The sequence below is a fragment of the Colletotrichum chrysophilum genome, assembly GCF_026319265.1.
Source record: "Colletotrichum chrysophilum strain AFK26 chromosome Unknown scaffold_1, whole genome shotgun sequence".
Taxonomy (NCBI): Eukaryota; Fungi; Ascomycota; class Sordariomycetes; order Glomerellales; family Glomerellaceae; genus Colletotrichum; species Colletotrichum chrysophilum.
Window position 1 is genome coordinate 505,073 of NW_026517288.1, and position 12,356 is coordinate 517,428.

General features: G+C 57.8%; 2 protein-coding genes across 2 annotated transcripts; one reads left to right on the forward strand and one right to left on the reverse strand.

Moving 5' to 3' along the window:
* Positions 1 to 2,017: 2,017 nt before the first annotated feature.
* COL26b_000140 (uncharacterized protein) lies at positions 2,018 to 3,024 on the reverse strand (the record flags this gene model as incomplete). Its single annotated transcript, XM_053173111.1, has 3 exons — positions 2,018 to 2,510; positions 2,566 to 2,787; positions 2,846 to 3,024. The coding sequence occupies 3 exons, from the start codon at positions 3,022 to 3,024 to the stop codon at positions 2,018 to 2,020; spliced, it is 894 nt and encodes a 297-aa protein (XP_053042817.1).
* A 1,439-nt stretch (positions 3,025 to 4,463) lies between these two features.
* COL26b_000141 (uncharacterized protein) lies at positions 4,464 to 8,600 on the forward strand (the record flags this gene model as incomplete). Its single annotated transcript, XM_053173112.1, has 2 exons — positions 4,464 to 6,204; positions 6,256 to 8,600. 2 exons carry the CDS (start codon positions 4,464 to 4,466, stop codon positions 8,598 to 8,600), a joined length of 4,086 nt encoding a protein of 1,361 aa, XP_053042818.1.
* Between the last annotated feature and the right edge of the window lie 3,756 nt (positions 8,601 to 12,356).

The window sequence follows — 12,356 nt, forward strand, 5'->3', positions numbered from 1 at the left end:
CTCTTAGGTAAGAGGAAGGGAAGGAGTACAGAGAAGGTGCGGTGGGCAAAAATTGTATGGGGAGAAGTTCTGCGTACTCACTGGCAGGATTAAGGAAAGAGTAGTCTCTTAAGTGAGAAGTTATAGTGCTTTTGGTAAATGACTGGTGCCTTGAGGTTGACTCGGTAAGGCTGCGATGGTTGAATAGGCGCTGGGTGTGCTGAGTGATGGTAAGCCTTTGTGTATTTGATGAAGGTAGGTGTTGGAAGTTGGATTGGGGATGGAAGTTGAGGCTAGTAGGAGTCGTGTGAGGGAAGGTGCTCATGTAGAGGGCAGGAACTCGGCGATGAAGCTGGGCAAGGGAAGAGACAACGGTGGGTCGTGGCTCACGCAGGACGAGGACCACGACTGATCCGGACCAATAGACTTACCAAGATGGCGTTGAAACACGGTATTCAAGGAGAATGGTAGGAAAGAAAGACAAGCTTTAATGGATAAGATGTGTTGGGCTAGGTGAGGTTGTGTCAGTTTCAAAATCAGTTGATGATGATGGGTGTGTTTGGTTGTGAAGGAAGCAAAAGAGGAGAGAGTGAAGCCGAACTTATATCCCAAAGATAGGCAAGCAGAAGACTTCAGGGCAGGCGCTTTCGAACGTCTTATTTCGAGAACGGCAGGTACTGTGGTGTTGACGAGGGCGCTTGCTTGGCGATGCTTTATGCCTAGTACACGATGGATCCTATGCTCGTCCGCGCCTCCCCATAGATCATGAGATGAGTCTCGTGCACAGAGAAGCTTGAGAAGATACACTACCCTCATCTCCGGATTTGTCTCCGAGCAGATGATGTTTGGGGCGGCCATAAAGCTTCCATACAAAGGAGATCATAGCAGCTACAGACTTGGGCAGAGTGTAATAGGATGTACAACAGAAGGAGACATGGCGCATCTTAAAGACATCGACCATAAGAGAAGTGCAAAGCAACTTACCTCTTAGCTCCCGATGGAACCTCAGTCTAATTTAGACCCGTCCCGGCCACGTTGTTTAAGATGCCTCACGAGAGGACAAGCCCTTAGTCAAGACTCTTCGCAACTGTGCCTCAAATCGAACTTGAACTTGCGCTCACAACCAACTCTTTCACCAGACAAGGAATACCCACGGAGGTGGGTACGGGGATGAAGGCTGATCGAGTTGAACCGTCCAGTGGAGACCTCGACGTCGTCTGAGATATGACCGTTGGAAATGTCTCGATTTCGTCGCAAAAGGATCGTTAAAGCTCCTGCAGGTCGTCGACAATTCGGGAAATTTCGTCGTCGGTCGAGTAAAGAAAGAGAAAGAGAGAGAGACAGGGTATAGTGACAAATGAGCAGGTTGTGGGGCGTTGGCAGGTCAATGACAAGCGAGTATCATGAAAACGAAGTCCTTTTGCAACGAGCGGACTTTTGAGGTGTAAGTTGAGGACTTACAGCTCCAGGGTCTAGAGACTGCCAGATGGAGGTTGTCGACGATGGAGTGGTACGGCAGTCGGGTGGCCAACTTGGAAAATAGGAGGTTGGGAGGCTTGGGAAACTCATCAGCATTGGCGACCTTTGGTGAGCGGCAGATACCAAGATACCTGGGCAGCGACAGAGAAAAGAGCACAGCAAAGGAAAAAGAAAAGCCAATGCGAATTAGAAAAATCAGTTATGAAATTGGGTATCCAGACAGACCAACGGCAACCAATACGACAGTCGTTACGCCATGCGCGATGCCACACGCTCGCCCAGAAAGTGACGTGAGAGGTAGTCGCTAACGCGAGTTAACGGCCTGCACACATCTCCAGAGCAAACCAAGCTCACCTCTCTCATCAAAACCCCTGCATTCCCATAGCATTACAATTGGCCCCGGGCTCTTGGCCCCTGAAACTCCCTATCTAATCCCTGTCTAAGCTACTTTCCATATCTTTTGCCATATGTCGCAGATTCTACACCGTATCGCGCGGGTCATACATGTCGACGGAAACGAAACCATTTATACAGCCGAACGCAGAATTACGCATTTCAATTATCGGAGCTCCTTACCGTACGGCGACGACGTCCTCCGTGTGGGGGTGACGCGACCGCTAATGTGGTCGGGCAAAGGCGGCTTATAGACACCGGCAGGGTACTGAGGATAATTGCCCAGGGCATGCTCCTTGATCTCGCCCTTCTCGCCGTCACCGTACATGAGGTACTGGACACCGAGGAAAGAGTCGCAGCAGGCCTGGAACATGCCGCACAGCTTGAAGGCCCAGGGGATCTCGGTCGTCGAGGTGAAGAACCAGAACATCTTCATGGCGTCACCAATCAGCCAGCTCGCCAGCACGGAGAAGCGGAAGCCCTTGCAAGACTGCGAGCGCGCGTTCGCAAAGATCTGAGGGAGGGGCAGCGTCGCCTCGACCGAGAGACCAATGTAGCCGATCAAAACCGAGTAACTCTGGTAAATCGCCGGCACGGGAGAGAGCAGCAGTTCGCAGACGGTCAAGGCGATGAAGAAGTACAGCAGGAATTGCCAGTAGCTGCGATGTTGGTTAGTCGGAGCTCTGCGCAGCACTTGCGAGGCTGTGGACTCACGGCTTGGGCGACCTCCACTGCCAAAAGTGGTACGGTCTCGATGCGCCAAAGACGGGACCGTCGTTGACGTTTGCGAAAGGTGTCGCGGCCTCTCCACCCTTGGATGACGGGGGCAGACGGTGTTCCAGCGCAATCTTGAGCAAGATGACTTGCATGCCAACCATCAGAATCGCCTGGACGAGGAGGGCGGTGTCGAATCGTGACCCGGGCCAGTAGAAGATCCTGCGCAGCACCAGCATGTCAGCTTGGGTTCGGAGAAGACGGACTTGGACCCACGTACTTCAGCAGAGAGGCAACCAGCATGATCAACGGGATGTCCAGAGAGAAACCGGCGCTCGACTTGTTTCGGTGCATCGACAAGGCCTGGTCGCTATAGGAAAGGACCGGCGACATGATGAGGAAGATCGGGGCCAGGTAGCCCGTGAAGGACGTCACAAAGGACGTCAGCCAGTGCATCATCTTGGCGGTTTGTGACACGACAAGGTTGGATTAAAGATTCAGCAAAAGACAAACACCCGACCGATTCTAAAGAAAATGGCAAAAGAGAAAAGAGATGCAATGATGTCGGTCAAGGAAGGGCCGTCGCGTCGAGAAGAAAGAAGGGGAGGAGCGGAGCGCAGCGCGGCGGGCGGGCGGTCGCAGAGTTGTCGAACCCGATCTTTTTGAATTGGGGATCCAGAACGGCGACTTTATGGGAGCCAATCAGATGCGGGCCAAGACAAGTGCAGGTCGAGCTTCCCACCCAGAATTGCTTGTTTCCAGGTGCCAGTTGACGTCGCCTGGTCCCTCTTACGCTGTTTTAGGAGGGCAAGTGACAGGGTTGGTAGAAATAGTACCGCAGAATGGAACGCACCAAGAGGTTCCTTAGCAGGTAAGGTAAGGTAGGTAAGGGGGCACGGCACGGGACTGTTGGGCACGGAGACGTGGGAGCATCCCGGAGACCCGAAACCTTGGGCGATCGCACAGCGCCAGATGCGCTACGACGCGGCCGGCACTTTCGCTGCTCGCCGTGCACCAGGGCGCTCTGAGCTCCACTGTATCCGTCCATGTCAACGTGACCAGGTGCTGACACCGCCAAAACCGTCGCTGCCCGGGCCAGCAAGTCAGTGAATGGCACGCTGGGCAAAATTGTGACGGGAGCTGCGTTCCAGTGTTGCGCTCGGTTCGGCCCCATCGGATGGAAATTTTGCGATGGCAGGCCCGGTAGTGCTAGTTCTGGTTAATGCAGCAAGGTCTAGCCAGCTAAAGTGCAGAAACAGGTAAAGATGGACAAGAGAGAGAGATACAGAGGAAAGCTAAGGCTGGCGACACGGGAGGTTTTGTCATCTTATTTTCGATTTTAATTTTGATCCTTCATCCATCACCCAAGCAAGATAACCTTTGGGGACACACTCATCCCTCACAAAAAAAAGAACCAACCATGTCCCCACCAGCCACACTTGGTTGCCAAATTTGTTCCGACAACGGCGCACCTCAGGGCCACCAGCCACGATTCATGCGTCCAGTCCAGTGCCCCTCCGCCCGGCCCTGGGGATGCCTCACAGCGGGCCCAGCTGTCGCGGGACAAGACCACCAAACCTGGAGAGACTCAGTCAGGCTCCTCCTGCTCCTCGAGGTGAACACTCCTTGATCAGTGAGTCCTGCGAAAAAAAGAACCCCACCATGCACCTCCACCGCCACAAAAATGAAGAACTGCCCCGCCATTCTCGACGCCGTTTTCACGCTACCTTATCGTTTATCTGGCGCCCCGCCAAAATTTTGATCACCCCGCCATGCCGCCGCCGAGAGAGTCACGCAGAATGCTGCAAAACTTATCTCTGTCGCCAACCCTCAATCCGGGCGAGAATTCCCCATTGATCGCTGGCCGCTCTCCGTGTGCAACCCCGACCCGGGCCAGAATGGAGTTTCTTACCCTCGTCGGCGCTGAGGCGTACACGCCCAAGCAGGCCGAAGAGCTCAAGACTCGCATCAACAAGCACGCCAATGTCGCTAACAAGGTCGCCCACGTCGCCGGCATCTGGATGTACTACGTCCACCTCAAGAACAGCGACAACAACCTCATTGTTCAGCAGAAGCTGACCAAGTGGCTCGGTCTTCCTGACCAGACCACCGCCCAGATCGCTGCCAACACTGAGTCGTCAAAGACTTACTATGTTATCCCGCGGAACATCTCCCCCTGGTCCTCCAAGGGTACCAGCATCACTCATGTGTGCGGTCTCGCAGACCACATTGATCGCATCGAGCGCGGCAGAGCCATCACAATCACCTTTGAGCAGCCCGTCTCCGAGGACGACATCGCCTTCAAGGATGTCGTCTACGACCGCATGACTGAGACCATTGGCCTGTCTCGTCCCGACCTTTCCGCCATGTTCATCGAGGGCCAGAGATATCCCCTGGAAGTCGTCGATATCTTTGGCGGCGATGCTGACCCCGTCGACACCCTCAAGGCTTATAACAAGCAGTTCGGCCTGGCCATGGACGAGTCCGAGATTGAGTACCTCGTCGAGGTCTTTAAGCGTCTTGGCCGCAATCCCCACGATGTGGAGCTCTTCATGTTTGCCCAGGTCAACTCGGAGCACTGCCGCCACAAGCAGTTCAACGCCAACTGGACCATTGACCAGGTCCAGATGGGAGAGTCCCTCTTCGGCATGATTAGAAACACTCACAAGTCCAACCCCAAGTACACCGTCTCCGCCTACAGCGACAACGCTGCGGTCCTTGAGGGCGAGACCGCCAGCTTCTGGGCCCCTGACTACTCCACCGGAAGCTGGAAGCTCACCAAGGAGGTGGTGCACGTTCTGGTCAAGGTCGAGACTCACAACCATCCTACCGCCATCTCTCCTTTCCCTGGTGCTGCCACTGGTGCCGGAGGTGAGATTCGTGACGAGGGAGCCGTTGGTCGCGGTTCTGCCCCCAAGGCTGGCCTCTGCGGTTTCTGGGTCTCTGACCTGTTGATCCCTGACGAGAACGCCCCTTGGGAGGTTGACCTCGGCAAGCCCGCCCACTTCGCCAGCAGTCTCGACATCATGCTCGAGGCCCCTATCGGCAGCGCCCGCTTCAACAACGAGTTCGGAAGACCCTGCCTGCTTGGTTGCTTCCGCACTCTCCTTACCAACGTCGGCAAGGAGGACTCTCCCGAGTGGCGTGGCTACCACAAGCCCATCATGATCGCCGGAGGTGTCGGAACTGTCCGTCCTCAGCACGCTCTCAAGGAGCTCGGCGACGTTCACGATGGTGCCCACGCCATTGTTCTCGGTGGCCCCGCCATGCTCATTGGTCTCGGTGGAGGTGCCGCCTCATCAAGCGCCTCCAACGAGGATACCGCCGAGCTGGACTTCGCCAGTGTCCAGCGTGGCAACCCCGAGATGGAACGACGTGCCCAGATGGTCATCGACACCTGCGCCGCCCTTGGCGAGCAAAACCCTATTGCCATGATCCACGACGTCGGTGCTGGTGGTCTGTCCAACGCCCTCCCCGAGCTGGTCAAGGACGCCGGCTTCGGCGGCAAGTTCGAGCTTCGCCAGGTTCACAGCGCCGACAGCAGCATGAGCCCTCTTCAAATTTGGTGTAACGAGGCTCAGGAGCGTTACGTTCTTCTCGTCAACAAGGAGAACATTAACCGCTTCGTCAGCATTTGCCGTAGGTTGACACTTATATACATACAAAGCACTTTGAACTAATCGACTACAGGTCGTGAGCGCTGCCCCTTTTCCGACGTTGGAACCGTCGTCGCCAAGGACGCCGAGGGCAACGCGAAGCTTACTCTCAGCGACCGTGACTCCCCTGAGAACCCCATGCCCATCGACCTTCCCTTCAACGCTCTCTTCCCCCCTGGACGTCGCCTCGAGCGTGTTGTCGAGTCTCGCAGACTCGACTTGCCCACCTTCGACGCCGTCTCTGCCCTTACGGCAGCCATCAGCGGCACGGTCAATGACGCCGCCCTCATCACCACCGCCACTGAGCGCGTCTTCCGCATGCCCGCAGTCGGCTCCAAGTCCTTCCTCATCACCATCGGTGACAGGACAGTCGGCGGTCTCTCCGTCCGTGACCAGATGGTCGGCCCCTGGCAGACACCGGTCGCTGACTGCGCCGTCACCGCCACCTCCTTCCAGCTGGGTTCCAACACCCGCACTGGTGAGGTCATGGCCATGGGAGAGAAGCCCCAGCTGGCTCTCATCTCCCCTGCCGCGTCTGCTCGCATGGCTGTCGCGGAGAGCTTGCTCAACCTCGGCGCCGCCGACATCCTCGGCACCCTGGACCGCGTGAAGCTCTCTGCCAACTGGATGGCCGCCGTCAACCACCCCGGCGAGGGTGCCGGTCTCTACGAGGCCGTCAAGGCCATCGGCATGGAGCTCTGCCCCCAGCTCAAGATCTCCATCCCCGTCGGCAAGGACTCCACTTCCATGAAGGCGTCCTGGAAGGACCGCGAGTCCGGCGAGGCCAAGAGCGTGACTGCTCCCATGTCCGTTATCATCACAGCCGTCACTGTCGTTGAGGACGTCCGCAACACCTGGACGCCCCAGCTCCGTCGCGTTGAGGACGTCGGCGAGACGATCCTCCTGTACGTCGATCTCGCCGAGGGCAAGAAGGCGATGGGCGGCTCCGCCCTGGCGCAGTCACTTGGACAGCTTGGAAACGAGTCACCGGACGTTCGCAACGTGGATCTTATTACAGACTACTTTGACGCTCTCCAGCAGCTCCACAAGAGCGGCGTCGTCCTGGCCTACCACGACGTCTCCGATGGTGGTCTCATGACCACCATCGCCGAGATGATGTTCGCCGGCCGCTGTGGCGTCGACGTCATGCTCGACGGCATCTCCAAGTCCGGCTCCGCCTCCGACATCCTCGCCTCTCTCTTCCATGAGGAGCTCGGCGCCGTCTTCCAGGTCCGCAAGGAGGACGAGATCAACTTCAAGCGCTGCTTCGCCACCTGCGGTCCTCCCCCCGGCCTTATCCGCAAGTTCGGTGTCGTCAAGCGCAAGTCGGACCAGTCGCTCACGATTCGTTACGGAGGAGTCGCGCCTATCGTCAGCTTGGACCGCGCCCAGATGCAGCAGTGGTGGTCGAGGACGTCGTATGCCATGCAGAGGGAGAGAGACAACCCAGCGTGCGCAGACAGCGAGTACGCCACCGTCTCCGACTCGGCCGACCCGGGCCTGTCGTACAACCTCACCTTCGACCCCAAGGAGAACATCATGCCCCTGACGGCCACCCTCGGCAGCCTCGTCCGCAAGGCGCCCCGCGTCGCCATCCTCCGCGAGGTCGGCGTCAACAGCCACAAGGAGATGGCCTTCGCCTTCAAGGCGGCGGGCTTTGACCCCATCGACGTGCACATGTCGGACGTCCTCGCGGGCCGCTCGCTGGCGGACTTCGTCGGTGTCGCGGCAGGCGGCGGCTTCTCGTACGGCGACGTCTTCGGCGCCGGCGTGGGCTGGGCGCAGTCTATCCTCGAGCACAAGCACGCCCGCCAGGAGTTTGAGAACTTCTTCAGGCGCCCCGACACCTTCGCCCTCGGCGTCTGCAACGGCTGCCAGATGATCACCCGCCTCAAGGAGCTCATCCCAGGCACCGAGAACTGGCCCACGTTCGTCGAGAACGCCAGCAGGCAGTTCGAGGCGCGCTTCGCCATGGTCAAGGTCGACGAGTCCCGCGCCGCGAACCCCTCCGTCTTCCTCCACGGCATGGACGGCTCCTCCTTCCCCATCGCCGTGTCCCACGGCGAGGGCCGCGCCTCCTTCTCCTCCCCCAACGCCCTCGAGGACCTGGGCGCCGACGGCCTCGCGCCCCTCAGGTACGTCGACAACCGCCTCAACGTCGCGGGCGCGGAAAGCTACCCGTATAACCCGAACGGCAGCCCTGGCGGCGTGGCTGGCGTCAGGAGCAGGGACGGCAGGGTCTTCGCCCTCATGCCCCATCCCGAGCGGACCATCATGGCGGACGTCGGCAGCTACGTTCCCCCGGAGCAGGTCGAGGCCTGGGGCGAATTCGGTCCGTGGATCAGGATGTTCAAGAGCGCCAGACGCTGGGTGGGCTGATTTGGGACTGCCGCAGCAGCAGCAGCAGCAGCTTTCGGTCAGGGGGTAAAGGTGGTTGGGTGTGTGTGTGTCTGTGTGTGTGTGTGTGAAGGGGATCAATGCCCTCTCCTTCCCCCTCTCATTCCCTCTCTCAAAAGAAAAATAGGGGGCCGGGAACACGCTCCCGGAATCGGGAAACGGAGAACGAGACACATGTCGCTGGGAACGAGAGCAAAAGGGTTTAGACTTTCGGGGGTGGTTCAAACGGAAAAGCAGAAAACATTTACTACATACTTCACACGAAGATTGGGAGGGAGGGAAGAAAGGGGGTGGGAAACGGGAACATGTCTATAGTTCATCTAGCATAAGTTTTTCTTTTGGGTTTTTGGGACCTTTCGTTGCTACTGCTCCGACTACTTTGTGTACGACGAACTTGTATCTCTCCAGTCAAAGAGTCTTGGGGGCCTGTTGGTTCCTTTGCTGTCCTCTTGCTGGGCCAACCATCTAGGCAGGCTCATGTGAACGAGGGGGAAAGGGAAAGACGTTTCCGGCGATCTCAGTCTCATTCGTCGATTCACAGGAGAAAGACTAATTACCAACTCAGGAGTCTCTTTCGATTGGGGTGAACGAGGGAAAGGGGGCAGGTACGCCCCCTCCCCCTTGCCCTGGGATGGATGAGAGGACGAACAAGAAGATTGTGTTCTGCAGAGAGAGGGCGCGGACTGGGCAGGGCATGGCTTCCTTCAACGAGGTTGAATGGGCTGCCTTCAAACCCCAAGGATGCGTGTCTTCTTCGAGTCGAGTCCTGTCTGTCTGTCCCAACGGGGGTTGGCTGTTGCTATCCATCTCGGCCATCCAAGTCCGCGTTGTCTCGGCCGTCATCCGCGTCTTCGTCGTCCTAGTCACCGCTCTCTCATCCTCGTGATATACGTCTGTGAAATCTCTGTCATATTAGCGACATGTTCCAGATCGAGAAGGTTGTTCTCTCGAACCCAGGTAGACCCAACGGGCGCCGACCAGGCGTTCACTTCAGGGGTGTCGAAAAACACCTCTCTCTCCCCACCGTGGTGGCGATGAGGACTGACGTCCAACAGCATCAGAAGGTCCTTTTCAGTGGGCAGAAAACTTCCCCCGGCAGGCATTCAGACGGACAAGGCCAGCGCGAGGACCAACGACAGCCAGGTGCAATCTCAAAAAGATGGGCATGCTGCCGTTGCTGCTGCGCCCTCGAATTCGGCCCCCAAGTTTACGTACGACTTTGACACTGGCACTGGGTGAATTCCTTCGCGCCGGCAGCGCGCCCCGATCGAACAGCATGCCAGCCTTTGTCGTTGGAGGGATTCAGTCCACCCGATTCTCTTCTGCACCGACGCCGCTGCGGGCGGGCCTTTCCTTACTCACTTCCTTCCTCACAGATCATCATCTCCTACCCGAAGGAAGGGATTTTGGCACTGACGCTTGTCAATTCGCTCCCGTCCTGCACGGATGGCAAGATGGCGTTCGCTCGGTGAGGGGGCGGTGGGGAGGAAAAGCCATCCGCCTCTCACCAGAAGCGCGCACTCGCACCCCACGGCTGTGGCGCCTGTCGAATGGGATGGAAACCTTCGCTCTCGGCTATTCACATCCAAGGCTTGCTGGAAGAAAAGGAAGAAAAGAAAAGGGGGGGGGGGAGGGTCTTTTCCCCCAACAGTAGTGGCATGCAGGTGAGCCATGTGTGCAGACGCGCGCCAGGAAAGAGCAAATGTACGCCTGCTGCACTCCCGCGGCGGCGAATAGCTCACCCCTTCCTTGTTTCGCTCCTCGCTCCATCTTCTGCGAGGCAGCCCATCAGGTTCGCAGAGACGCCACGATAATCCGCGAGCCTGCATTAGGGGTCTTGAACGGGTGGAGGATTACGCCGCTTGAGAGAGGAGCGGTTCGGCACAAGGCCAGTGTGTATGTATGTGTGTGCGTGGTATCAGCGGCGCTTCCTTTCAAAACCAGGTATGTCGTAGGGCCGCCACTTCTTCAGAGCCAGCGACAGGTCAGGGAAACGGCCTCCGCATGGCGGCTGTTTGATCGCGATTCGGGCCATGAATGTGTCCGCCTCGCTTGACGAAATTACCCTGTTGGCTGGCAAATCCGCAAAGGTGCGCACGTCTGTTGCAGGAGAGACTGGTGTGCGTCGATTCTACTCTGAGGATGGGGGTTGGTGGTGGCGGCGTCTTGCGCTTGACTTGGAGGGTGAGCCGGCCAAGACCATGAGTGGGTAGAGAGCATTACGGCTTTTCGAATGCGGCAGCGGCTCTCTCTAGGATGACGCCGCACCGGCTGTGACTAACTGTAGTCCCTTTAACCTCGCTTCTCTGTCGTGCAACATCTTGTCCAGGACTCTATGATGGCTTGGCTCATGCTGGAGTTCGCATCGGCAGGTTCATGTCGTTGGAACGTAGTCTTGTCGGGTCAACACTGCGGCTCCATTTCTGATCAAGCCGTCAACCAGTAGGATTGGTCGATGGCCGACACATCCTCGCTGGCCAAAACCGCGCCCATGAGAATTGAGAGGAGTACGTTCGTGTTGGCAGGAGTATCATTTGCCATCTCTCACCGGCTCCCAACTTACATGTGGCGATCCGTTGGACGGGGACGCAGCAAGGACACTGCAGCCAGTTAGAGGGACTGAAAGCAGCAAAGTCTGAAGGGGGCTCCCCCATGGCAAATGGAATGGTGATCCGGGACTCCGCAAGCAATATGCGCAGTGCCGAGAGCCAACCTTGGCGATGAATCAAAAGTTTTCTGGCCAGTTCATCCCACAGCGCAACAACGTTAGGGACCCCAATCATCGGCCAGGGGATCCCAGTGACGACTTCGGGGATCGGGGGACGAAGCTTTGGCCAGACACTGCAATTTTCCTTTCCCTGACGCCGCCGCCGCCGCCGCCCTCGCGACCCCGAATACAGCAGCTTGATCCTCCAAGGATAAGCGCACAAATGTCAATAACGACGACTGCCGGGCACAAGGCGCCCAGGCCCAGGTTCAGGCCCAGGTTGCCTTTGCCTGGTGGTGCCATGTTATGAACCCCAACTTCCGGAGGATGAAAGCGAGAGTGGCACCCTCCCCCGCCCCTGGCAAGCGTCGCTCTCAGTGCCGCAGCAAGTTAGCCTTATGGATGGACGCTCGAAAATAAGAGATTGGTAATGGTAAAGCGACTGCCAACCCTAGACTCGAGTATGCCCGTGGAGGAGCACGCGAGGATGCGCAGCTCGTGCGGCGTAAACGGGTCTGTGGGAATGTCATCCATCCGCCTATCCCATCCATCCCACCACTCATCTCGTCCTCGTGGCGACGCGGGCGCCATTCCATGCCTGGGGAACAACGGGCCTGCGGTCTGGCCCTGAGCTGGGCCGCAAACCAGCAGTAAACTAGAGAGATACTAGAAAGGGCGACATCGTTCTCGGCATCTCCAGCGGCGCCGCCATGTCCAGCGGTCAGACGGTTTTCCGGTCTGCTGGGTCCCGGCTAGGACAAGCCACGACTAGTCAGATGCGCGGGGAGACTAATCGACGTCACGAACTGTGTAGTGAAGGTCGGCACCGGAAAGACGCAGTCGGTAACGGGACTCCCGACCTCTCTCGGGCGCCTCGCTGCTGAGGAGGGGGATTATGCGCCACTTCCGGCCTCATCGGGGCGAATCCAGGGTCTTTTTCGGCGGCTTTCTGACGCCGTGCACATGGCAGAAGTGCCCAGGCTAGGTATCTGGCAACCACAACAACAACGACACCCACGCTTCTCCAGTCA